A 27,500-nucleotide genomic window follows, 5' to 3' on the forward strand; every position below is an offset into this window, starting at 1 on the left:
CTGGAGGACGGCCTCTAAACGATGGGTCTGGAGGACGGCCTCTAAACGGTGGGTCTGGAGGACGGCCTCTAAACGGTGGGTCTGGAGGACGGCCTCTAAACGGTGGCGCCGGCGGCGGAGGAATGCTCGGTCGGCGTTCTGTCCGTCCGCCTCCTGCTCTGTTTCATGTCACAGGATAAACGCTCCTCATGTGTTGAAATCCTTCCATGAACACACACACACACACACACCCGGAGCCTCCATTATCTACCTTTCACATCGCGGTATCCGTCTCTCAACGTAATTAGACAAAAAGCTCGCTTGGCCTCCGGGAGGGTGGATTGAAGATAGGTTGCCGGCGTCGAAGGTATGTCTGGATTAGCTTTCTATGCAAATGAGCACATGAGTGCATCATTATCGTGTGTGGTTCGTCTCTGGACCTGTCTAAACAGGTCGGTCATGACAGGTTAAAGCCCCACTGATCCACAAGACGACAACGCAGACCGCCTCCATCTTCAACTGAATATGAGATCTATAGATGAGTTCTCTATTGAGTCCTGGTTATATAGATGAGTTCTCTATTGATCTCTGGTTATATAGATGAGTTCTCTATTGATCTCTGGTTATATAGATGAGTTCTCTACTGATCTCTGGTTATATAGATGAGTTCTCTACTGATCTCTGGTTATATAGATGAGTTCTCTCTATTGATCTCTGGTTATATAGATGAGTTCTCTACTGATCTCTGGTTATATAGATGAGTTCTCTATTGAGCTCTGGTTATATAGATGAGTTCTCTACTGATCTCTGGTTATATAGATGAGTTCTCTACTGAGTCCTGGTTATATAGATGAGTTCTCTACTGAGTCCTGGTTATATAGATGAGTTCTCTATTGAGTCCTGGTTATATAGATGAGTTCTCTACTGATCTCTGGTTATATAGATGAGTTCTCTCTATTGATCTCTGGTTATATAGATGAGTTCTCTCTACTGAGACCTGGTTATATAGATGAGTTCTCTACTGATCTCTGGTTATATAGATGAGTTCTCTATTGAGTCCTGGTTATATAGATGAGTTCTACTGATCTCTGGTTATATAGATGAGTTCTCTACTGATCTCTGGTTATATAGATGAGTTCTCTATTGAGTCCTGGTTATATAGATGAGTTCTCTATTGATCTCTGGTTATATAGATGAGTTCTCTATTGAGTCCTGGTTATATAGATGAGTTCTCTATTGATCTCTGGTTATATAGATGAGTTCTCTACCGAGTCCTGGTTATATAGATGAGTTCTCTCTATTGAGCTCTGGTTATAAAGATGAATTCTCTCTATTGAGCTCTGGTTATATAGATGTCAAACTTTCAACTTGGCTTCATCTGATAAACATTAGCAAGCAACGGATGACAGAGACCCGCCTTCACTCTCAGCTGGAGTTCTTTCACCCTGACATCATCCACCAAACGGATGACTCTTCCCCCCGATCATCTCTCCAAAGATGCCCCCCCCTCCACCACAGCTGATTAGATTAGTTACTTTTATCAGTCTCGGGGCTTGAAAGCACGGCCAGGTTCCGACGGCGTTTCTATGTGGGTCACGGGAAGAAACGACGTCACGGGATCGGAATGTTCATCAACAAGGAAGCAGGAAGTGTGGTCGCCCCTGAACGCGCCGCGGCCCGGCGGCAATAAACACAGCGCGGCGGCCGATCGTCAACCATCCGCAGGCGTTGTCATCCTTCTTGCGATTATCGCACCTTAAGTCATTTCTAGCGGTTGTCCTTAAATGCGTATAGACAGGAGAGTCTGACCTTATAAAGAAAACACTTTTTTTTACCTGGCAAGTATTAGCACGTTTGATAAGTCCAATTGGAATGTTGGTTTCCATTGCTCGGTTTTGCTCAGGCGAATTAAGTTTTCATTTATCCCTGGATGAAGATATGACACCATGGTGAATGACCTCATTCTTTCCCTCACTGACGCTGGCGTTTTACTGTCAGTGTGTTTTTTTGTAGGGACCTAGCCTGGCATCGCCAGCGCCGATTTCACAAACGAGAAGGGGGTTTGGAAACTCTACGTTCATTTTTAATTTCCAAGGGGCGTTATCAACGGCCGCAGGCCAAGATGCCTCGACATGATTGATAGACCTATAACCAATCAGAGCAGGGAGAATCATCGTATCAATAGGTAGTCATCGTATCAGACCCGCCCCCATGTTGGATAAACGGTTGTGATTGGCCCGACTAAGACCAGGTCGGGAAGTCTGTCTGGACGGTAGGATGACCAGACTGACCAAGATGGCTGCCATGGTCAATATCAAACAAGTAAGAAAAACTCAGATTATAAACAAACAAACTCAGTGTGTTAAACAATTTTTTCTTGTTTGTGTTATGATGCTTTTGAGCAAATATAGCAAATGCTGTCATCAAACTTCACTAATTTAAGAAGTTGAGTGAGAAAGAAATGTCTTTCTCAGTGTGCGTTTGTAAGCTACGGTAGGGTATGAACATGTATTTACAGCAAACTCTGCTTCTGCTTCTACCCAATTCACATCTGAGCCCCCCCCCCCCCCACACACACACACACACACACACACACACACACACACACACATATCATTTCACTGCCTAAGGAGACAGCGGAACCACACACACACACACTCATATAATTTCACTGCCTAAGGAGACAGCGGAACCACACACACACACACATGCATTTGTTGTTTTGTATTCTTTCATTGCATTATATATGTGTGTGTGTGTGTGTGTGTGTGTGTGTGTGTGTGTGTGTGTGTGTGTGTGTGTGTGTGTGTGTGTGTGTGTGTGTGTGTGTGTGTGTGTGTGTGTGTGTGTGTGTGTGTGTGTGTGTGAAGTGGGCTGCTGCCAATTACTGGCTATGAGGGGGATCCTGTCTGTCAGGAGTAGGACATTGCCGGAGGTCATAGTTCACACAGACAGATGTTTGACATCATCAGGTCTCAACACTAGTGAAAAACGACACGTTGAGGGAAAAAACGCTCCACATTTCATCGGACACATTTGTCAATAGTATCATCCTCACGTCGAAGCAGCTTGCAGAAGAGCTTGAAATCTGCCGGAGCTTAAAAAGTTGACAGACATGCCTAACGGCATTATGGGGCAGCAGACCGATGCGGTGTCGTCTTCTCTTCCCATTGGGTGGTCTCGCGTCTATAGAGAGCCAATGAGACGGGCTAATGAGCTTCCCTTAGCCAGCGCCAATCCCTCTTGGCTAAATATTCAACTCCTCACTTCATCAATCTCTCTTCTGTTTAAAGGCAGAATTGGCTGTGTACGCTCTTTGGCAGCGACCACAACGACGGATCCCAGATCGGGGTCATTCTCCATGTGACACTTGACCTTTCCGGTTCGTTCCGTTTGATTTGGTCGTCATGGTTTTCCGCTGTTACACTGAGACTAGGTCTTCAGACCGCTATGACGAGGAAGAGAGACAAAAAACACGTATCGCAACTCAGTTCTAACCAAAGAGTGTCCGCCCAGAGACTGGGAGGTTGTGGGTTCGATCCCCGGCCGAGTCATACCAAAGACTATATAAATGGGACCCATTGCCTCCCTGCTTGGCACTCAGCATCAAGGGTTGGAATTGGGGGGCTACATCACCAAATTATTCCCGAGCGCGGCGCCGCTGCTGCTCACCGCTCCCCCAGGGGTTGATGGGTCAAATACGGAGGACAAATTTCACACACTCAGGTGTGTGACAATCAGTGGGACTTAGTCTTAGACTTAGATGCAGATATAGATGTGACCAGGCTTCAATAGAGTTAGACACAGGAGCTTCTCCCTAATCACGAGCCCGCGATATATCGGACTATTCCTTTTTTTTACCCCCTCAGTTTTGCGATGTTGCTTTTGGACACGGAGCGCCGAGAGGCAATTTGTCCGAGCTGAACGCTGACCACCGTGCATAATCGTCACGCCGATTATGTTTGCTGAGGTGTTTGAGCGACACACGTTTTCCGTTTTGCGTCACCCCGCGTGTGTGCGTGTGAGTGTGTGTGTGTGCCCTCGCCCACCCATGAGAAAGGGAATGCGTATGTCCAAGCCCAAACAACAAACTCTGGCTGTCGGTAGAACGTCAGTAGAACGTCAGTAGAACGTCATGACCCCCACCTGAATCCAAAAACAACAGTGAGCTGCTCCACCCTGGTCATCCTGTCCAGCCGGAGGCCCCTAGAGCTCTCTGTCCTGGAACATCAAACACAGCCCTGGGCTGACCACTGACCACCTGACCATGATACAGAACACGCAGCGTGAACCCGGCCCAGAGCCACGCAGAGAGAGGGTCAGTGAGACACACACATTTCCACACACATACACGTACCGTACACACACACTTAACGCATGCACACATGCACACACACACGGCATCGTTACCTTAAATATAATAATATAATATTACCGTATTAACTTTACACATGGATATAATATCACCTTATTTACTTTACACATACAGTCCAGCCCCCCCCCCCTCTCTCTCTGTCTCTCTCTCTTTCTCTCTCTTTCTCTCTCTGTCTCTGTCTCTCATTCTCTTTTTCTCTCTCTCTCTCATTCTCTCTCTCTCTCTCTTGCGCTCTCTCCTTTCCACTTCTCTGTCCTTCTCTCTCTGTGTCCCCCTCCCCCTCTTTCTCTCATTCTTTCCTTTCCCTCTCTCCGCTCATCCCCCTCACACACACACACAGAATCTCCTCTCACACACACACACACACACACACAGAATCTCCTCTAACACACAGACACACATACACAGAATTTCCTCTCACACACACACACACACACACACACACACACACACACACTCACACACACAGAATCTCCTCTCAGACACACACACACACACAGAATCTCCTCTCAGACACACACACACACACAGAATCTCCTCTCACACACAGACACACACACACACACAGAATCTCCTCTCACACACAGACACACACACAGAATGTCCTCTCACACACAGAACCTCCTCTCACCCCCCTCACACACACACACACACCCAGCCGCAGACTGTCTCAGCAGGATGTGTGAGGAGTCACAGATGGCGTCGAGGGACGCGTCTCCGGCTCGTCTGCGCCGCAAACAGACAGACACGGCGCCCCCCCCCCCCCCCCCCCCACTGGGCTCCCCTCGCCAGGAGAAGAGAGACCCCCCCCCCCCCCCTCCTCACTGGGCTCCCCTCACCAGAAGAAGAGAGACCCCCCCTCTCCCTCACTGGGCTCCCCTCGCCAGGAGAAGAGAGACCCCCCCCCCCCCCCCTCACTGGGCTCCCCTCGCCAGGAGAAGAGAGACCCCCCCCCCCCCCCCTCACTGGGCTCCCCTCGCCAGGAGAACAGGGTTAAGCGGTAGCTGACATGTACATGACTAACACGCTCGCTAGTCAGCTCCGCTCCTTCTCACTGAACACCAGAGCAGCGTGTCTGAACTGAACACCAGACCAGCTCCTTCTCACTGAACACCAGACCAGCGTGTTTGAACTGAACACCAGACCAGCTCCTTCTCACTGAACACCAGACCAGCGTGTTTGAACTGAACACCAGACCAGCGTGTTTGAACTGAACACCAGAGCAGCGTGTTGGAACTGAACACCAGACCAGCGTGTTTGAACTGAACACCAGACCAGCTCCTTCTCACTGAACACCAGACCAGCGTGTTTGAACCCTGAGCTCGGTGGACACACACAAGCGCTCGTCTCCTACAGCTGGTGTGAAGCGCGCCGGTGTGACTAACAGGTTTTAGTCAGGTCCTGTGGATTCAAAGCCTCTAAATTAAACTTGGCACAAACTATAGAGACCAGTTATTACACACACGCTTTATTCTACCAATTTACACCAATTTACACCACGCAAAATTATTATTTAACCATACTGTAGGTATTAAGTACCAACAGATTGTTGTGCTGCTTTAGTAAACACAACCTATTCCATTCAGTTCCAACACAAATGTTTTGTAGTAATTGGCACATTTGCGTTGTAATTATGCCCAGTGCGTTTCATATTGCTATTCTATTGTGTGTTACTTCACATCAGAGTTTGTGACAAACTTTACCACATAAATATAACAAAAAACGAGAAGTGAGAGAACCCAGACCCGGCTAAGAGGAGCCAGCAGTGCCAGGATGTAATTACTACACAAACAATCACTCAGAAGTGTCGACTTTGCCACCAAAAGTATAGCCGCATGCAGGAGAAAGAACACGGGTCCTTACCAGATAATTGATTCTCTCTCTCTCCCTCTCTCTCTCTCTCTCTCTCTCTCTCTCTCTCTCTCTCTCTCTCTCTCTGTCACTCTCTCTGCTTCACTCTTTCTTCTGTGTCTCTCTCCAGTGGCGTTAAATCCCTTGCCTTCCCGGCAGGTTCGACGGCGCCTCTTCACTGAGAGAAGTCATTGCAAATCCATCATTGTTCTCATTCATTCACCGTTCCCCCCCTCTCTCTCTCTCTCTCTCTCTCTCTCTCTCTCTCTCTCTCTCTCTCTCTCTCTCTCTCTCTCTCTCTCTCTCTTCCTCTCCTCCGGTCCGTGTGCTGCCAGACGTCTTCAGAGGCGTGCGGTGCTCATAGTGAGAACTTAAAGCCAGACAGACGTTGAGAGCTCCCGGTTCATTTGCAATATATCCTGACAGGAACTTAAAAAAAAAATGTCACAAGGTTTTTCAGTCTTAAGTTCATTCATCCACAGCAGAAGTAGAAGTGTTTAGTAGTAGAAGTAGCAGCAGTAGTAGTCTAGTGTGAGAGCAGCTGAATGTGTTCTCTGCAACGCTGTCATGCTCTCAACACCGAGTCCATCCTTTCTGCCACTTCAGCAAAGCAGCCGTTGTTTTTCAACTGAGCCCTCTTGTTTTTTTAGCCTTGCTTTCTTGTTTTTCCCTCTCTCTCTCTCTCTCTGTCTGTCTCTCTCTCTCTCTCTCTCTCTCTCTCTCTGTCTGTCTCTCTCTCTCTCTCTCTCTCTCTCTCTCTCTCTCTGTCTCTCTCTCTCTCTCTCTCTCTCTCATGCTATTAGAGGTGAGATGCTTGTAGTAATCAGGTTGTGGTCTCGGCCCCTCCCCTTGCCCCTCCCCTTGCCCCTCCCCTCGACACAAAGGAGAGCTGCAGCCCAGACCCCGGTCCCTGCAGCCCCTCCCAGAACTCCCTTCTAGAACCCTCCCCCTGACCCCTCCCCCTGACCCCTCCCCCAGACCCCTCCCCCAGACCCCTCCCCTAGACCCCTCCCCCAGACCCCTCCTCCAGACCCCTCCCACCTGACCCAACTACTCACTCCAACCACCACTGAAGTATTTGGGGAGCAGTCAGCCAGTCAGCCAGTCAACCCGTCTGTCAGTCAGTCAATCAGTCAGTCAGTCAACCAGTCAGTCAGTCAGTCAGTCAGTCAGTCAGTCAGTCAGTCAGTCAACCAGTCAGTCAACCAGTCAGTCAGTCAGTCAACCAGTCAACCAGTCAGTCAGTCAGCCAGTCAGTCAACCAACCAACCAGTCAGCCAGTCAGTCAGTCAGTCAGTCAGTCAGTCAGTCAGTCAGTCAGTCAGTCAACCAGTCAGTCAGTCAGTCAGTCAGTCAGTCAGTCAACCAGTCAGTCACACACACACACACACACACACACACACACCCTCCGTCAGCTGGGGCAGCCGCTGTAGAAGGCCTCGGGGAGGTGTTGTTGTTGTGATTGTGTTTGTTTAAGAATTGTTTGTTTGTTCGTGTTTGCAGAGAAAATTGCGGTTTGCTCGAGTAAACAGTCTTAATTCCTACAAGGTCCGAGCCAAAGGACTATTTCTGAAGTTGAACCAAGGACATGCAACACTGATTTAATATGAGATTTGGGCAAACATTCCGGAAACTTCCACCTCAGGCACCAGCCCAGCTCCGTTGCAGTTGACGTTTTCAGACAACTCTGATTCAGTTTGACGTTTAAACCCTTGACTAAATTGACTTGTTCTCGATTGCGATGGTCGTTACGATGGTCAGCTTTTATTTTGTTGAGATATCCGCTTCTCCCGATGTGGGATGTTTGAGATGAATGAACGCAAGTGGACTCGGTTAGCATGTGGCTACAGGGCACGATGAAGACGTCGGTTCTGCTGACCCCCCAGAGCCTAGCTGACCCCCCAGGGCCCGCCCATCTGACCCCCCAGCGCCCAGCTGACCCCCGAGAGCTCATCTGACCCCCCCCAGCGCCCACGCAGCCAGACAGGAATCCTCACAGTTTACGTTGTAACGCCAGTGACCTCTTTATGTCCAGTAACACCTCCGTCGGTCACCACCATGTTTATCTCCTCTTCAGCGTTGTGTTCAAGTTGTTTATCTGCTTTACTCAGAGGTGTTTATCCCTTGGCCTTCCTCGCATGAGCGGACTAGGGTATACATGACGTAAACCATCACAGGCTCCTCCCAGGACGACGGTATACATGACGTAAACCATCACAGGCTCCTCCCAGGACGACCCAGAGAGGTCCTAGTGTTGGGAGGTTTCTGAAGAAGCCCAGAGTCCTGGCGGCGTTGTCGAGCCTAACCACAGGGTGCGAGTGGGCAGTGCCGGGAGGCTCTGTTGACCTCCAGCGCTGGTGTCCCCCGCCCTCAGTCAGCGTCCCAGCATGCCCCTCTGTTCCTCTCAGAGACTCCTCCCCCTCAGATGAGCCTATCAGTGCTCCGGCGAACATACGACGGCGCTCGTACATCCTGGCTCCGAAAACCCCAGTCCACGGTCAACGGTGGTAAATAAAAAACGAACATGACAGATCACAGTAGAACCCACCAGGAAATATTTATATTTATAGCATGTACATAATACACCCATGCCTTTATTTGTGTACTTTTGTGTTATTTATAGTTAATTACATTTCACTGTACATTGTACCCTGTACTATTAAGTTAGTAAGTAAGCTTTATTTATATAGCGCTCTTCACAGCACGGATGCACAGAGTGCTTTACAGTAATATTTACATAAACGTGACAAATAGAATGTGAATCTGAACTAGTATTTTGGCGCCAAGTCTGGTGTCCATTATCTGTTTGAGCGGCGTGCGGCGAGGAACCCCTCGGGCTCTGAGCGGGCGGGAGGACACAGCCCCTCAGGGGGGGGGGCAGGCATGTGTGCTCCTGGTCTTGGAGAGGTTGGAGGTCACAGAGCTAGGGGTCGGGGTCAGTCGGCCTACTGCTGAGGGCCTGGGGCAGGAACCCACGCGCCCCCCTCCCCCCGTCACCCTCAGCTCTCCGTCTTTACGGAAGCGCTGACCCGGGCAGAAACTTGTACCTCCAGTGATCCGTTCCCCAACAGCCTCGTAACCAATAAGCTGCAATTTGCCACGTATTAAATGACAGTTTCTCCAAAGTCCCAGGGAGCCGGCGCGATCCCGCCCCACCCCCGGCGGCCTGTGTGTGTGGTCCGGTCCGTCCGACCTCGGGCCTGGCCTTTCACCAGCCCTAACAATGCCGCAACCCCTGGGCTGGAACCAAACGGGCCCTTTTGAAGACACGGGGGGGTGGAGTCCTTCGAAGGCACAACCATGCAGAACAAACAAAGTCCTCCACAAAACAAGCCCTAAGCCTTCCTCCCGGCGCACAATGGAGCAGACGCACCTTTATTTACGCGGGGAAAACAAACGTCGTCACGGTCACAGTCGCGGGGACGTTAAGGGGGTAGAAGTTATGGCCGGGGGGAGACTAAAGCTGATGTACCGCTTGCCACCTGATTAGAAGGGGTTTCAGACACGCCGGCGTGATATAGTCATCACTCTGTGATTTACAACAGGCTGCGGGAGACACGCCCCCTCGCCCTCTGACCCCCCAGCAGGGCGTCGCCCCGCCCGTGTGTTTGGCTTCGCGTAAATCTACCTCACGTATGCCGTTACACGAAGGCCGGGGTCGGTGGGGGTCAGATTTCCAGAACGAGAGCCATTCGTTCCGTCGTCAGGAACAGACGTGGATTCGGGCTCGCGATCCGATCACTTGGATGCGCTCGGGGGGCCGCGGCGAGGGGAGGGGGTCGAGCTTCTGGGAAATTGCGGAGTCATTGCATCACATCCCAGCAGCTTAGTGACGACCCCTAGCAGCTTAGTAACGACCCCAGACTCGTTGACGGTCACTGCATCTCACTGGAATACAGAAGTGGGTCAGTGAAATCAGACCTCTTTGGTGTGTCCACCACACTTGGATGAAAGATTACATCATTTCGGCTCTTATGTTTGATTGCCACTTCAGTCTCACTGAGTTTGGAAATGGAGTCGTTCTCGGTCCAAAATAACTGTTATTATACCCAACAGTCCAGCTGTAAAAAGAGATGAAGGACAGACTTACTTACAGTGAATCCAGAATTGCGTTGGAAATCAAATTGGCAGCATCCTTAATGCCTGTGTCATAAAAGGATATCGTAACCGAAGCAGTGTGCCTTGGGAGAGCCCTCTGTCTTCATGCCTGTCTGGGGGTTCTGGGACTGTGAACGGTAGCCACAGAGAATGTTCTGGAAGGCGGCCGCTGGGAAGATGGCGGCTGGCGGGGTGTGTGGGTTGGTGGACCCTTCTTTGTCGTTAAAACTTGGCGACGGGTGTCTGAAGACCGACCGCGAGCTCTCAAGTATTCGTAGCACGTGTTCTATTTTCCAAAATTGGTGCTGGAGTAACTTTTAGTCTTTGCGCTTACAGTTTTTCTCTGGTCTGGTCTGGTCTGGTCTGGTCTCTGGTCTGGCCTGGTCTCTGGTCTGGTCTGGTCTGGTCTGGTCTGGTCTGGTCTCTGGTCTGGTCTAGGGGGGTGGGGGGGGCGTCTGGTTACCGTGACAACGGAAACACTTGTCCAAACTGAAAGAGCGCTCAAGCTGTCGTTTTTTACAAGGGGACCCTTTTCACACAAACCTTTGATGGGGGGAGCGTCTTACCTCATCCGCACGTCATTCTGGGCCGTGTCCTGCCTCATCCGCTCGTCATTCTGGGCCGTGTCCTGCATCGTCACCGTGTAGCTTCCCTCTGTGGGCCTTGACACGGCCTGGATTATAAATCTGACGAATTGATATCGTGTTTCAGTTGAGCGCAATTGAATGCTATTGTTGGCACTGGACTTGGACGTCGGCCCCAATCAACGCCAGCCCAAACCAAACACCCCCCGATGCCAAACAGTATAGTCGTGTGATTGGCTCATTCGAATTCATGTAATTGTCAGCATTAAGTATTGTCGCTCTTGTTCCAGACTCTGGGTCAAGCAGGTTGTTCTGAAATGTAATTTATTGTAATGTATTGCTTTATAAATGTTCTTAGCCGGTAGACAAACATACTCCAGGAGCTTGCTCGATCGCCTTGTTGAGAGGGGTCAGGGAAGAATTTTTACAGCTCACTTATCTGGCCCCCGGGTGATTACTGTTTTTTTGCTTCCCTCTGGAATATGTAGGGGTGGGTCGTATGCCCACCTCCCTTGTTCTCTGTAAAGCGCATTGTGTTGCCTCTGGGTATGAAATGCGCTATACAAATAAAGCTTTGATTGATTGATTGATTGAAGGCCAGGTGTAACTCTAACTTCTGGCTCAGTTTCCCACAGCCATCTGTCTTGCCTCGTCCGCTCACGTCTTCGTAGCTGAAGCGCTGCTGGTGGTCGTTGAGCACAGTTCCTGTCAGCCAACAGAACAACAGCTCTCAGATCGATGTCAAATAAGCGGAAATACCCTCCCGAGTCGCTTGATCGAACCGCTTTCGGCTTCTACCCGTCACTGAGCAGGTGTGGCTGTGCTCCTTGTATCAGCGGCGACCCCGTGACCTCACAGACACCGAATCCCTCCACCTGTTCCCTCAGGACCATCCGCCGCTCTCGTATAAAGACGGACGGTCAACCCATCCACTCCCAGAGAGAGAAAAAACTCCAGGTAGAAGAAGTTTCCATTTAAACACCCCCCCCCCGCCCTCTCTCTGAGGTTTGCGGTGACGTGATGACACAACCAGATGTTGGGGGTCACCGCCGTGCCAGGGGAAATCTCTAGTGACCTCTTGTGTGAAAACCTCCAGTGACCTGACCCCAGAAGGTGGACCCCGGATGTTAAGAACACTGACAATTTGGCCTCGGTTCCATTTTAGGAGTCAAACACGGGTCCAGGTTCATCGGTAGGGTCAGTGTACGAAACGGAGAACTTTGCTCCTTAACTGTGAAAAAATGTTATATGGAAAGAAGACATTGAGCCTCAAATTTAGTAGACAGATTTTAAAGAATCTTTATGCCCCCTTCCCCCAAAAGAATAATTATTTTCCTATTTCAACAGTGGAAAAATCTCCCTTTTCAACAAAGTTTGGACATCACTGTGGGAAACCAATATACACGATGTGTTTAAATGTGCAAATCTAGTCATTAACAGTACAAAAAATTGGCTCAAGATATCAGTTTAATGATGGTATTTGGAAAGCAAATTGAGGTTTGGGCTGGAAAGAGGTTGTAGGTCTGGATAAGAAGTGATACAGATGGAGGACCTTTTAAAAGAAGAAAAGAGCCATTGTGAGACGTTTTATTTTACAGAAGAAGCGTTCTGTATGTACAGTAAGAAAGACTCGTCAAAGCTTCAGGTCGTGATGAATCATCTCAGAAGACGTTCCAAAGGGTTGGATCACTTTTCACTTGTTGAGGTTTTCTCTCTTTCTCTCTCTCTCTCTCTCTCTCTCTCTCTCTCTCTCTCTCTCTCTCTCACTCTCTCCCACTCTCTCTCTCTCTCTCTCTCTCTCTCTCCCCTCTTTCTCTCTCTCTCCCCTCTTTCTCACTCTCTCCCACTCTCTCTCTCTCTCTCTCTCTCTCTCTCTCTCCCCTCTTTCTCTCTCTCTCCCCTCTTTCTCTCTCTCTCCCCTCTTTCTCTCTCCCTCTCTCTCTCTCTCTCACTCTCTCCCACTCTCTCTCTCTCTCTCTCCCCTCTTTCTCTCTCTCTCCCCTCTTTCTCTCTCTCTCCCCTCTTTCTCTCTCCCTCTCTCTCTCTCTCTCTCTCACTCTCTCCCACTCTCTCTCTCTCTCTCCCACCCTCTCTCTCCCTTTGTCTCTCTCTCTCCCACTCTGTCTCTCTCTCCCTCTCTCCCTCTCTCTCTCCCTCTCTCCCACTCTCTGTCTCTTTCTCTCCCTCTGTCTCTTTTTCTCTCTCTCTCTTTCTCTGTCTCTCTCTCTCTCTCTCTCTCTCTCCCCCTCTCTCTCTCTGTCTCTCTCTCTCCCTCTGTCTCTTTGTCTCTCTCTCTCTCTTTCTCTCTCTCTCTCTCCCTCCCTGATGTCATCTCCCCTCTCAGATGTGTCAGAGGGGGATCATTTGTTTTGGGAGGCTTGGAAGTCTACTGACGGCTTAAGTGCTCCGAGTCTTAACATTCCCTCACACTCCGTCTGCGTCGGGCCCAGAGGTATTGTTACCCAGACATGTACAGTACACAGGATCTGCTGCTGGATCAGGTGCCAGAAGGCAGAAATGCAGAGCGAGCTCTTTATTTGAAAAGAGGGGGAGAAAAATCTGGTTTGAACCTTCTGTTTTGAGTATCTAATTTGCATGAAACAGAGTTCCCAGAGTGCATTGCAATTATTTTGTTTTTCCAAGTTGTTATGCTATGAAAATGATTTTTGATCAGAGTGGGGAAGGAGGTCCACTGCAACGCTCTAGTGATTGACTGGTGAAGCAGGTGTCTTGTGGCGTGTGAAGGATCTCCTCAGCTCGATTTAGAAGGGCATCAAACCCGCTGGCCGATGTGCTTACGGGCTCTTACGGGCTCAAAGGTCAAAGCATCAGTGTGTTTTTCTGATGATATTCCACTCCACTACCAGCCACCTCCTTTAAGAACCAGTCTGGCAGTAAAAGACCCCCCCCCTCTCCCTCCATGCCACTCACACATGTTCCGGGGCGTCATCGGGGTGTCTGGGGGTCCGGCCGTCTCCGCTCAGACGCTCCGGCTGGCCGGGAGTGACGTCTGATCTGTGACCGCAACGCCGTGTCTGATCTCCCTCCGGTCAGGCTCTGGGCCGTGACAGACGGGGACAGAGGGGTTCAGTGTCTTGCCCGAGGACACTTGGACATGTGGACAGGAGGAGGCGGGATTCGAACCGCCGACCCTACCTCTACCACTGAGTCACAGCCGCCCGCTACGTTGTGTTTACTTGTACAAACCAGCACTTTTTGATTTTTTACTTAGTAAAACTAACTAACTAAGTTAGACTTAACTAAGTTAGACTTAACTAACTAAGTTAGACTTTTCTTTACACCAGTGGAAACAGTTGTCGAGTTCTCCCTCACTCAATCCTGAGCAGGTGACCGTTCCTCTAGAACCATTTTCCATGTTCTCATGGTGCGTTCTCTTCCCCTCCCCTCGGCCCGGGTGTTTTATTGACGGCGTGATCCCGCCGGCCCGTGTCTGGCCACTCAGCACGCCCGTGCACATTCGCTTTTTTTATGTTCTTTTTTTTACGGGCATCTGTGTGTGCAGCTGGACGGCTGCGGGTCCTGAGAGAGAGAGCCCGTCTCGGGGGATAGTCTCTCTACCTGGTGACTCATCTTAGCGGAGGGTGGCTCTGCTGGAAGCTCCCATCCGTGACTCACATTCCCGGACGTGTGTGTGTCTGATACGCAGGAAACTTCTTGTCAGGGGTCTTTGCTTGTTTTGTGCTCTTCCTCTCTTCCTCGGCGGGGGGATGTGTTTGCGCCACGTCCATCTTGGTCCAGGGATCTCTGAGGGAGCCAAACTCGCTAAAAAGAGAATTTGTATCCAGCTCCCACAGGCATTGAAAGGGACGTGTATACAGATATTAAGAGAGGATTTAGGTATCAGATATTTGGCTGCATCTCTCAGGCTCTTCTCAGGAGTCAATGTTATTATTGCTATTGCTAGCTTAGATGGAAACATTATGGTTAGAATGGTAAAGCCATTACATCTTTTAGCCTGATTGACGTGTTGGTTTTGTAGGTATTTCAACACCCCTGCTGTGGTTTTGGGGGGAGGCTGGCGGAGGGAGGTCTTGTGCTGTGTCCCAAGGACACTAACCCACTGTAGCCTTCACAGCTATTACAGGGTCAGGAGAACGGGAATGTTATGAAGTCGTTCAGCAGAACCAGCGCACGGGAGATTCATCTGGGAATATCATGAAGACTACAGCACCTTTGCAGCTTTCCCTTCACCACTGTTCTCTCTCTCTCTCTCCCTCCTCTCATTCATTCTCTCTCTGTCTCTCATTCTCCCTCTCTCTCCCTCTCCCTCTCTCTTCCTCCCTCTCTCGCTTTCTCTCTCGTTCATTCTCTCTCTGTCTCTCATTCTCCCTCTCTATCCCTCTCCCTCTCTCTCCCTCTTTCCCTCTCTCTCCCCCTCTCTCCCTCCCTCTCTCCCCCTCTCTCCCTCTCTCTCTCTCCCTCGTTCCCCCTCTCTCCCTCTCTCTCTCCCTCTCTCTTTCCCCCTCTCTCTCTCTCCCTCTTTCCCCCTATCTCCCTCTCTCTCTCTCCCTCTTTCCCCCTCTCTCTCCTCTCTCTCTCTCCCTCTTTCCCTCTCTCTCCCTCTCTCTCTCCCCCTCTCTCTCTCTCCTCTCTCTCTCTCCCTCTTTCCCTCTCTCTCCCTCTCTCTCTCCCCCTCTCTCTCTCCCTCTTTCCCTCTCTCACCCTCTCTCTCTCCCCCTCTTTCCCCCTCTCTCCCTCTCTCTCTCCCTCTCTCTCCCCCTCTCTCTCTCCCTCTTTCCCCCTCTCTCTCTCTCTCTCTCTCTCTCCCTCTTTCCCCCTCTCCCCCTCTCTCTCTCTCCCTCTCTCTCCCCCTCTTTCCCCCTCTCTCTCTCTCTCCCTCTCTCTCTCTCTCTCTCTCTCTCTTTTTACACCATGTTGGGTTTGTGTTGTGAGTGTGAGCGAGGCTACCATTCCACCTAGCTTTACAGCTCCTTGGTTTAATGGCCGACCTTTGTGATGTCAGCGAGCGCTTTATTGTGGGGGTGTCTCAGCCCTGCGGGGCCTACCCCCCCCCCCCCCACCCCAGCCCCCCGACCCCGTTTAGGAGGGAATGGTTGCGGTCTCCAGTTTATTGCCCTCTGCAAAACTCCCCTGGCTACCCAGAGGGCTCGGCATTCTGGGTAAGCAACAGCCATGGAAAAAAAAAAAAAAGTTGCACAAGCAAGGGAGCGGGGTAGAAAAGGTTTCTGGGTAATAAACACACATTTCAGACATAGTAGACACAGTCATGGATAGAGTCGTATGTTTTTTTGCATCTTATCCAGCGAACAATCGGAGAATAACAGCTTGAAATTGCCTCAGTCGTTTTGGTCCAGCCGCTGCTGTGACTGAGGCCATAGTGATGCAGGTATCCCGTTTTCCTGCCTTGGCCCAGTAATGGTGAGAAAACAGTCCAGCCGTGACGTCAGTCCGTTCCAAGGGCCCCAGTACACACAACCGCTGCCATTACCGATCTCAGTGCAGCTTCAGCAGAAAGGTGCTTGAGCCTGTCAAACCACGAACCTCCAAAGGTCAGATTGCTGTCAGTCTGGCTAAGTCTAAAGTCTGGCCGCATAACATCATCGCAAAGCCCGTTTTCACTTTCCGAACGGACGTTAATTGCATGCAAAATATTTTGGAAGAAATTATTCTTGCTCGCCACTTTCCGAGTGTTGATTCAGACGGCGTGCTCCGGAGGGCCTGTCGCTTGTGTTCTTTGAGACCTGGTCCGATGACGGAGCGTGTGAAAGGTCAAAGTTCACCCGCTTGGGAGCAGCTCGTCCATTTATACCCGTCGACTCGTCGGCACATCTCCCGGACGGGGGCCCCCTGCGGAGCCGTTCGCCAGCCGCGTTCCGCCCTATCCCCCGCCGACCTCCGGCGTCCGTTACCGTGACAGCCGCCAGACTTATCGCCTCGGAGGTTGTGTTGTCTCTCCGTTGACGGGGGCGGGCCTCCCGGTGTGACCTGCACTCACACCTAGGGCCCCTTAACTCTCGAGGCGGCTGTAAGAAAGTTGCGAGGGGATCACATGACCCCTAGCTGGCGTGGGCCCTCAGGGCGGCCCCTTCACAAACACAGGTGGAGGTGGAACGGTTTACAGACGTTCCACAGAGGCGGGGGAACGAGTGATTTCTGGCGTCAGAGAGCCCGTCGTTGACCAGAGAGGTTTTACTACCTGAAGAGTGTCGCCCAGACAGTCCAGACACTCGAAGAATTTGAACACCCGCTCGGCGTTCTCTCCAGAGATCTTGTCTCTCTCCGTCTGTCTGAGACGCAGAACAGATAATATCAGGTTCGGGTTCCACAGCTGCAGGTAGAGGGGTGGAGGAACATACCGGGCCAGACAGACACGCACGCCACTTCCTGGAGGTCAAGTTCAGTGTGTGTGTGTGTTTGCATGCATGGGTGTGTGAGCATGCGTGTTTGCCGGCGAGAGCTGTTCTACATACATGCACCAGGACGGTGTGTTTATCGCCCGCATGGAACAGGCTTTGTTACAAGCAGCCTGAGGTCTGATCTGTGATCCTGAAGGCTCGCTGGCCGGCGTCATAAACCACTACAGCTGTAAGCTGGGATCAGGATACTGGACTCAAGGCGACACACCCCAAAAAACGATGTTAAGTTTATGATTCGAACTCTCTCTTGGGTTCTATTAGAATTAGAAGTTCTAGCACGCCCTGCCGTTCCCTCTCAAACCCAACTCTGGATTAAGAGAAACATTGTCAACAAGAACAGTCTTAAGGATGTGTTCCATATTCACGTTGCAGGGCAATATCATGGTTTTCATGAGGACTGGTTACATTAATACACCAGTGGCCTCACTTCTCCATGAAAAGTCTGTTGGGGACAAGCTTTGGTGTGACAAAACAAAATTGCCCTTAATATAATATACATTTTCTTTATTTGGATGAACCCCTTGAGATGAAGCATCTAGTTTTTGAGGGGGTCAAAGGGAGAGAGAGAGTGGGAGAGAGAGAGTGGGAGAGGGAGAGGGAAAGAGGGGAGAGAGAGAGAAAGAGAGAAAACCTCAACAAGTGAAAAGTGATCCAACCCTTTGGAACGTCTTCTGTGAAGATTCATCACGACCTGAAGCTTTGGCGAGTCTTTCTCACTGTACATACAGAACGCTTCTTCTGTAAAATGAAACGTCTCACAAAGGGGTGAGTGACCAACACCATGTCCTTGTTACACCGTAGACTACTAGTACATTATCAATGAGCAACAGCTCGTACATTTCCAGTCGTAATCTAAACAGATCCTTCATTTTTGTTTTTGCCACCTCCTACGTACTTAATAACCGTTAGGAATCTTGTGCAGTCCCCGAATCCCCGAATGTCCTGTCCTTGTAATATTTTTCCATTCCATGAGACCGTTTCTCAAATCTTCCATGCCAAAACTTCTGGATTGATGCTCTAAAATGTTTTTTGTCCAACTGCTGCTTCAATCATAATAGTAATGTTAATAAATGGTTATATAATAGTTATATCCTGTTTGTGAAGCTCAGATTTGTGTAATTTCCAGAATTAAGTTACTGTGAATGATTGATGATGAGATGTAACCTTTATTTAATGAGGTAAAATCTTTCAACCTTCATTTAATATCCTGCAGCGATGCCTGAGAGAGCATTTTCCATTCATTAGAAGTAGGCCCAAATGAAATATGTTCTTAATGGGAGCGCTCAGTTCAGCTTAATGATAACCCGTCACTGAGAATGGCCGGGCTGTTTCAACCCCCGTCAGCCTCATTTAATCCAGAGCAAATGGCCTCTAGATAAGGTAACACTAAACCAGCTATCAGCAAGTCAGCTTTTTAAGCTGGAACCCAATTAATGTCTCAATGAACGTGACGTTTCTCAGCAACACTTCATGTTAAGTCAAGCTGCTGCATCAGGATGGACAGGGAATGACATCCAGGCACACATGCGCGCGCGCGCACACACACACACACACACACACACACACAATGCACCATCGAACCCAGTGTAAGGGGCATGTCTCTCTCTCAGTCTAAGGTGTACGTCTCTCTGTCAGTCTAAGGTGTACGTCTCTCTGTCAGTCTAAGGTGCATGTCTCTCTGTCAGTCTTAGGGGCATGTCTCTCTGTCAGTCTAAGGTGTACGTCTCTCTGTCAGTCTGTGTACGTCTCTCTGTCAGTCTAAGGTGTACGTCTCTCTGTCAGTCTAAGGGGCATGTCTTTCTGTCAGTCTGTGTACGTCTCTGTCAGTCTAAGGAGCATGTCTCTCGTCAGTCTAAGGTTTACGTCTCTGTCAGTCTAAGGAGCATGTCTCTCTGTCAGTCTAAGGTGTACGTCTCTCTGTCAGTCTAAGGGGCATGTCTCTCTCAGTCTAAGGTGTACATCTATTTTTAACAAATCCCGTTCCGCTTCTGAACAGCTCCCAGTCAAGCAGACTAGAACTGGACTGGTTGACTGCAAATAAGGCTGTTTTTATGTTTTTATAATTACCTCCAGTTTCTAAAGGGCTGAGGTTCTTTCAACAAAGAATTCAAATGATATTGATCATCTCATGGCATGTTCATATTCAAAACAGTAACACCATAGTTTCCAGTGCAGTTTACTTGGACCGAGAAGTTGTTGCCCTAGTGACAGAAAGTTCCATTGGTTCCATTGAAAGAGTTCTATACTGGAACACTGGGGAACGTCAGAGCTGTCGGAAGCTTGTTCTTTGTCTCATTCCATCATGGCAGTCCGTGACAGGAAGTTCCACAATCTCCGGTTGGTCCTGTCTTGTGTCATTGGCTAATCACATGTGCGGGCCAAAGCCGGGAGAAATCCCAAGAGTTCATATTTGCAATTTTACATCAAGTCTAAAGTTGGGTTTGTAAGTCAAAATGGTGTTTTTGTCCCCGTTGTTTGTTTGTCAGACTTATCCTGGCAAACGCCAGCGAGGAAAACAAAGAACGAAAACGGCAATTACAAGTGTGTGCCAAATGGCTGACGACAATTCCCGCCAATGAGCCGTTCACACGTGTGTGTGCAGTAATTCCCCTCAGCTCTGCCTTAGTCAGCAAGCTTTTGGACTGTTTTGCTTAAATAGCTTCTTGTTTAATGAGCATATCTTCCAACCCGCAGATCCTGGGGGGGAGTTGGTTTGTACACAAGTACCAACAAACACATCTCTCATGCTGGCTGTTCTTACACTTCTCATCCAGTTTATTCTGGAGTTGAATCCCGGTTTAGCGCATGCGTTAAAACGCGTGTGCAGTAAGGTGTTCCGTAGAGTCTTTCAAGGGTCTTTCTTTGTTTCTTGTGCTGGAACTCGTATTCCACCTTCTTGTGGCTTTTGAATCGCTTGACGAGCAGCGGCCCGGCTCTCTAACCCTTGACCCTCAGGGACGCGATGAGCCGGCCAGCCTGGGAAAGCTGACACAAAGAGTAGGGTTGTTTCCGGGACTTCTGACCGCAAACCAAAAGATGTCTCTGGAAGTTTACTTAATGGAGACTAATCTGACCTGTTGCCAGCTTCGCCTGAGGTTCGGTGATGTCCTCCTGGCTCTAGGTTTTGTCCTGGACATCCGTGTGTCCAGTCGTCAGTGTCCAGGGAGGGAGATGGACGGACGGACATGTTAACGAGTGGGATTTATGGAGCGGTGGCATTTGTGAGATGTTAGCTGTCATTCCGTTGATGGGACCGGAAAGTTCCGCTGAAGAGATTTGCTCTGAAGAGGAGTGGTTTGTCAGGACGGCAGAGGAGGGAAACAGAGACATGGCGTGATTGGTGGAGGACAAAGTGGTTTCCCTCACTCGATAACCCGTCGTTCTGTTGTTTTTGCTTCTCCTGGATCAGGCTAAAATCCGGCCAAATACTGCCACCCTTTCACCTCCAGTCATTCGTATTATTGAATGTTATATATATTGATTATAAAGCTATTGATTACCTCAGCGACAGCGCAGGGTCATAGGTCATTTTTGGGTGCCATGTGTGGGTGCGATTGTGTCTGTTAGCAGGATTACGCAAAAATCTGTGACAAATAAAGACGACTTCTCAAAAAACAATGAGACACTATGAATAGTAAACATCATAAATCACACATGACCCACAGTTTAGATGGTCATATTTTATTTTTATCTTCAAGCATCATTTTATGATTATGCTGGATGAGGTCAGTGCTCTTGGCCTGCTGAGGGGAGGGACAGCTGGAGCAGGACTGAGACTGCCACCCCCCTCCCCTCCCCTCCCCTCCCTCCCTCCCTCCCTCCCTCCACTGCTCCTGGTCCCCCCCCCCCCTCCCCCCCTCCTCCACCGCTCCTGATCCCCCCCCCCTCTCCCTCCTGGTCCTCCCTCCCTCCCTCCTTGTCCTCCCCCCCTCCCTCCCTCCTCCACCACTCCTGGTCCTCCTCCCTCTCTCCCTCCCTCCCTCCTGGTCCCCCCCCTCCCTCCTCCTCCCTCCCTCCCTCCTGGTCCCCCCCCCCGCTCCCTCCTCCCTCCCTCCTTGTCCTCCCCCCCTCCCTCCCTCCTCCACCACTCCTGGTCCTCCTCCCTCTCTCCCTCCCTCCCTCCTGGTCCCCCCCCTCCCTCCTCCTCCCTCCCTCCCTCCTGGTCCCCCCCCCGCTCCCTCCTCCCTCCCCCCCTCCCTCCTCCACCGCTCCTGGTCCTCCCTCCCCCCCTCCCTCCCTCCTGGAGGTGGTCTGGCTGATCAGATCATAATCCGTCTTCACGTTTCGGGCGCATTCACACCTGTACTTTCATGTGGTCAAGCACTATCAGATTACAATCTAATCACCCAAAACCCATTTTAATTTCAGGTGTAAACAGAATCTCAGATCATCTCACCTGACATAGAACCAACCCCTATGTATGATACTGTACGAGGCAGTAGAAGAATCCAAAAACTCTTTTTATTTTTACATCTGAAGGAGGTAAATCTCAGAACAGTCTTCCAGAAAGACGGAGGGAAGTAAAGAGTCATCACATTCACTCCGAGTGAGAAGACAAGAGACGATGAAGAAGCGGCTAGGCCACAGAGCGCCGAGCACATGTGGCCAAAGCATCCATAGCCCAGAAGGACTAGTGTTTGGAGGGGATGGAAAATCTGTCCTCTGTCTGCGCCCCCACCCCCCCCCGGCCCGCCCCCCCCTCTCTCACTGCCTGGACGCCCTTCTGAAGCTTCTCCTCACGTACCAGACCAGGCCCCGTTTCAACATGTCGCTGGCAAGACATGAGAAAGTCACTCAACCAGCTGGCCTTCTGGTAGATCTTATCCCTGGCGATCGAAGGGTCGGGCGGTTTGAATCCCAACCTCCTCCTCGCCATGTGTCCAAGTGTCCTTGGGGACCCTGAGACTGATCCCCAAACCGCTCCCAGCAGGCGAGCGTCCTGCGTGGCAGATGGACAGTCGGACGCAGGGCTCGCTCATATCAGTCGTGGGAGGTAGAGCGGCAGGTTGGGCATCGCAAAGTCGCCGGTTCGATCCCAGCTTCCGGTATTGCGCCGAAGTGTCCTTGAGCAAGACACTGAACCACAAAATTGGTCACGTGCAGACTGACTAAATGACAGAAATGTAAATGTAAACTTGTATAATCCGGAAGGTAACGGAACAGATATTTCAGGCGGGGCTGGATATTGTCCCCAATATGAATATTGTCCTGTGCTGTGTTGGAGTGAAACCTCACTAGGCAGTTTATGCGTCTTTCTCAACAGCCTTTCTCAAAGAATCAATCCAAGACGATAACTTCTGAAAGCTAAAATATTGAATTGTGTTCATGAAATGTCCCATATTTTCTCTCTGCAGGCCTGGCAGATTGATACTGGCTTGGCACGAAATAGTTGGACGTCATTGAAGGGAATATATCAATGACAGTTGGTTTCAGTTGATCAAATGTAGGCCTACTGGAAGCCAAATTACATTGAAGAGTTTTAAGTGCCCAACCATCACGTTGCTGAATTCTGCTTGACAAATCCTGCTCTCTCTCATCCTGCTCTCTCTCTCTCATCCTGCTCTCTCTCTCTCTCTCTCTCTCTCTCTCTCTCTCTCTCTCTCATCCTGCTCTCTCTCTCTCTCATCCTGCTCTCTCTCTATCTCTCTCTCTCTCATCCTGCTCTCACTCTCTCTCTCTCTCATCCTGCTCTCTCTCTCATCCTGCTCTCTCTCTCATCCTGCTCTCTCTCTATCTCTCTCACTCTCATCCTGCTCTCTCTCTCTCTCATCCTGCTCTCTCTCTCTCTATCTCTCTCTCTCATCCTGCTCTCTCTCTCTCTCTCATCCTGCTCTCTCTCTCTCTCTCTCTCTCTCTCATCCTGCTATCTCTCTCTCTCTCTCTCATCCTGCTCTCTCTCTCTCTCTCTCTCATCCTGCTCTCTCTCTCTCTCATCATGCTCTTTCTCTCTCTCTCTCTCTCTCTCTCTCATCCTGCTCTCTCTCTCTCTCATCCTGCTATCTCTCTCTCTCTCTCTCTCATCCTGCTCTCTCTCTCTCTCTATCTCTCTCGTCCTGCTCTCTCTCTCTATCTCTCTCTCTCTCATCCTGCTCTCTCTCTCTCTCTCTCTCTCTCTCATCCTGCTATCTCTCTCTCTCTCTCTCTCATCCTGCTCTCTCTCTCTCTCACTCTCTCTCGTCCTGCTCTCTCTCTCTATCTCTCTCTCTCTCATCCTGCTCTCTCTCTCTCTCTCTCTCTCATCCTGCTCTCTCTCATTCTCTCTCTCTCTCTCATCCTGCTCTCTCTCATCCTGCTCTCTCTCATTCTCTCTCTCTCTCTCTCTCATCCTGCTCTCTCTCTCTCTCATCCTGCTCTCTCTCATTCTCTCTCTCTCTCTCTCTCATCCTGCTCTCTCTCTCTCTCATCCTGCTCTCTCTCTCTCTCTCTCTCTCTCTCATCCTGCTCTCTCTCATCCTGCTCTCTCTCTCATCTTGCTCTCTCTCATCCTGCTCTCTCTCTCTCCCATCCTGCTCTCTCTCTCTCTCTCATCCTGCTCTCTCTCTCTCTCTCTCTCTCTCTCTCTCATCTGCCTTCTCATGTTTCTCCTTGAAGTTCCCTGGAGGACGTGACACAACGCAGACCAACACACAGCGGCCATATGGACGGGCTGCTCCACTGTAAACACATGAATGCAAATGCAATACACACACATGCTGACATTAGCTCTGAGTGTGCGCCCCTAGTGGACAACAGATAGAAAGGAAATACAATCTCTAAGAAAGGTTTTACTCCTGCCTTGATGAAGGAGGAAGTAGATATTATATCACAGTGGTACATTGTGTATCTTGAAATCTTGAAAAATGATTACAGTCCTTAAAATGATACCATGATTTTACTAATTATAATATTTTACATTTAAAATATTCAACACATGTCGCTCTTGACCTGACACCTCTCACACACAAACTGACCCCACTCTACATTGGCTAGCGGCAGGAACCGTCCTTCTGAACCAGACAGGAGTTGATGCATGTTTCAGGCTGGTGGTGTTGCCTTCCAGTTGGTAATATAGGAATATGTTTACACACTTCCACACTGTAATGCATCACAGATTGTGGCGTTGTGTCTGTGCTGGTTTGGACTAACCAAGAGAAGGCGAGAGTCTGTGTCAGTCTAGTGGTCGGTTACAACATACCAAAACAAAAGAAAATGCTGTCTGAAGTGACCTTTTAATTTCATTTCAAACCTTTATTTATACTGGTGAAGCACTGAGGTTTGCTTTTCTGTGTATGTTGTTGCCTGGTATCCATAACTTGCTGTAGGAAGGACGTTTCTACCCTCATTTACCTTGAATTACTTGACCAATTTAATCCGGTCAACAATAAGGACTCCTTTGTGTTAATAGTATCTTAACCTAGACTTGAAGCCCTATATAATTCTAAAATTTTCATCCAAACGTGCTTTGTAAAGTCCCACATGTGTGTTTCATAACAGGATTTGACCTGCGCTGTGTTAGGGGTTGTCTGGGTTATGACAGGAGACATATATCTTACTGTTTTATAGGAAGTATGTTGCGTCAACCGCTCCATTTTTTTGTGTCCGCGGGCTGTTGTCAGGTGTCTTCCTCGCGCTGTTAACCGCCTCAGGGTGAGGAACACAACTATGTATGCTTTGGATAACCATCCATCCGGCTCTCTCAACCTCCATTTCAATGGATTCGGTTCCTACGGTAAAATATCCTTGTGAACCTACTTTAGGACATGTCATGTTTACATGCCTTAACCTTGGCGTAGTTGTCTGCTGTTGGAGTGTGTTCCCTTTCAAAGAGTTGTGGCTAGTATGTCAACTGTATTGAGGCCCGGTTGGAATACCATATTAAGGTAGAGTCCCTTCATTTGCTGTAGTCAGTTACTGCGTTTTGGTGAACTGAGATGAAAGGTTTGTGTTCAGAAACATGCTAGAGATTCCTGAAAGTCGTGCAGCGTTTAGGGCTCGGTAGATGCGAGGGGACTGATTCGTCTTGAGTCTGAGGTAATCATGGACTGCCAACAACATGTTCCATCACACAGCTCCACACGAGAGCCGTCCATAACACCCCCGGCACCTACGGCGTGAATACTAGCACTGTTGTTCTCTTTGGTCTCGCAAACAAACGGCTCCCAAGATCCTCATTCACATTCTACCCATGATTCCTCACAGAAGAACCTTCTGGCTTCACCAAAACACAGCGAGCGTCATCATCAGAGCCCGCTGAGAGGAAATGAGTGTTTAGTCCTGGATATCCTCAATGTTCCACCAGTCTCCAATATGACTTCATAGCACTCACAGCAATCCAATTATCCAGTCACAGATCTGGATGTCGGGGAGCGGATTAGGCTGTTTCCCCCACACTTCACCGCTCACTCTGGGAGCTCTGGAAAGTTCTTGGCGCAAATGTCCTGGTTCAGTACCGCGGCCAGTTTGGGGCAAAGACTTCTGCTTGTGATTAACTCCTGTTGATGACAATGACCAATGATACTGTTGAATTTTAAAGGTTGACAGATAATCGTAGTGTTATTTCCAAATAATGGGGAATTTTTTAACCTTCTCTTTCTTTGATTTTTTTTTTTTTTTTTTTTTTTACTGTCATCACTGTTTTATTGTTTTTTTCATCGGAGAAAAAGTTCCCAGCTGAGGTGAATCTGTTTCTGTGAGGAAGTTCCCGCTCATTCGTTCCAGTCCGATCTCTGCGTGCGCTCTCATTCATCTCAATGAGCGCAGCCACAGCGTTCACCTCCTGACACTAATGGAAACAGCTTCCCGGCGGCTAGCCGTACCGTAGCTTCATGTTGTCCGAACCCAGGTTCACACAAGTCGGGGTTGCTATGGCGACACATGGAATATATCACCCCGACAGGAACGAGAGAGCAGCTGGAGAAACGGTCTCCTCACATACGCGCTCGCTGATATCCTGTTTCTATACTGTATGTGGGGTAAAATTCTGGTGGTTTGACATCACGGCCATTTTCGGGTCTCCCAAGAAGCAGACCTGACCTAAATGAATAAAACAGAATGTTTCACCCTGACTGACGAGTCTGAAAATGGTTGAAGCGATTGATTCATTGTTCTCCTACCCAAAAAAAGTTCACGTTCAAAAAGCAAGAAAACAAGTTTCATTTGATCCTCCCAAACCTGCCAGTCAAATCCTGCTCTCCGTTGTAACTGAACTCACTTTCTACTCGCGCCACATCTGCTGGCTCTCTTATGGTCGTGTTTGTTCATATGACGGCAGCTGAATGTTGTTTTCATTTAAACACATGAAAATCATGAAAACAATAATAACAAAACAATACCTTTCGTTAGATCATATCCTTCTATGCTATTTATACCACTGGTAAAAATTCTGCCTTGGGTTCCGATTGCTGTTGCGTGTCATATTCTAGCACCTTCCATGTGTGCCACGATGAATCGTTTAGTTCTTTATAACGCTTCGAATTCTCGAATGTCTCTGTAATGGTGATAATTTATCTGCTGATGTGTTTTACAGCTAGTCTTCAAAATAAGTGTTTCTATTGGTCCTGTGTGACATCCTGCTAACACTAGTCCCTCCCTCTCTCCCCCCCATAGGGATTTACCTGCTAGATATGATCTACATCGACTCGGCCTATCCGGCGTCAGATAGCATCATCGAGACGGAGCAGAGGACCAATCAGATGAACAACCTGCTGAGGCTGATTTCTGACCTGCAGATGTCCTGTAAATATGGTATGTATATTGACCCGTACGTTAGTGTGTGTGTGTGACATGTTGAATCTCTTCAATCTTTACCGTATATTCAGAACATAATAAAGACATGTTGAATCTCTTTAATCTTTATCGTATATTTAGGACATAATAAAGACATGTTGAATGTCTTCAATCTTTATCGTATATTCAGGACATAATAAAGACATGTTGAATGTCTTCAATCTTTACCGTATATTCAGGACATAATAAAGACATGTTGAATCTCTTCAATCTTTACCGTATATTCAGGACATAATAAAGACATGTTGAATGTCTTCAATCTTTACCGTATATTCAGGACAATAATGACATGTTGAATCTCTTCAATCTTTACCGTATATTCAGGACAATAAAGACATGTTGAATCTCTTCAATCTTTACCGTATATTCAGGACATAATAAAGACATGTTGAATGTCTTCAATCTTTACCGTATATTCAGGACATAATAAAGACATGTTGAATCTCTTCA

General features: G+C 49.1%; 1 protein-coding gene and 1 pseudogene across 2 annotated transcripts in view; one reads left to right on the forward strand and one right to left on the reverse strand.

Moving 5' to 3' along the window:
* LOC311327084 (angiopoietin-related protein 2-like) overlaps positions 1 to 20,814 on the reverse strand; it is a 33,776-nt pseudogene extending 12,962 nt beyond the window's left edge. Inside the window, exons 1-7 of the transcript in view lie at positions 20,786 to 20,814; positions 17,066 to 17,156; positions 16,650 to 16,854; positions 11,502 to 11,592; positions 10,870 to 10,989; positions 10,374 to 10,546; positions 1 to 158 (exon numbers count right to left, since the gene is read on the reverse strand). The exon at positions 1 to 158 is cut by the window's left edge and continues 310 nt beyond it. The product of the transcript in view is annotated as an angiopoietin-related protein 2-like (transcript). The remainder of the gene's footprint in view (positions 159 to 10,373; positions 10,547 to 10,869; positions 10,990 to 11,501; positions 11,593 to 16,649; positions 16,855 to 17,065; positions 17,157 to 20,785) is intronic.
* Positions 1 to 27,500, forward strand: part of LOC311327019 (ras-specific guanine nucleotide-releasing factor RalGPS1-like) — a 137,403-nt gene that overhangs the window by 84,505 nt on the left and 25,398 nt on the right. Inside the window, exon 9 of the mRNA XM_084460017.1 lies at positions 26,871 to 27,008. Coding sequence (XP_084316143.1) covers positions 26,871 to 27,008 — 138 coding nt within the window. The remainder of the gene's footprint in view (positions 1 to 26,870; positions 27,009 to 27,500) is intronic.

The sequence above is a fragment of the Borostomias antarcticus genome, assembly GCF_949987555.1.
Source record: "Borostomias antarcticus genome assembly, chromosome: 30".
NCBI classification, from domain to species: Eukaryota; Metazoa; Chordata; class Actinopteri; order Stomiiformes; family Stomiidae; genus Borostomias; species Borostomias antarcticus.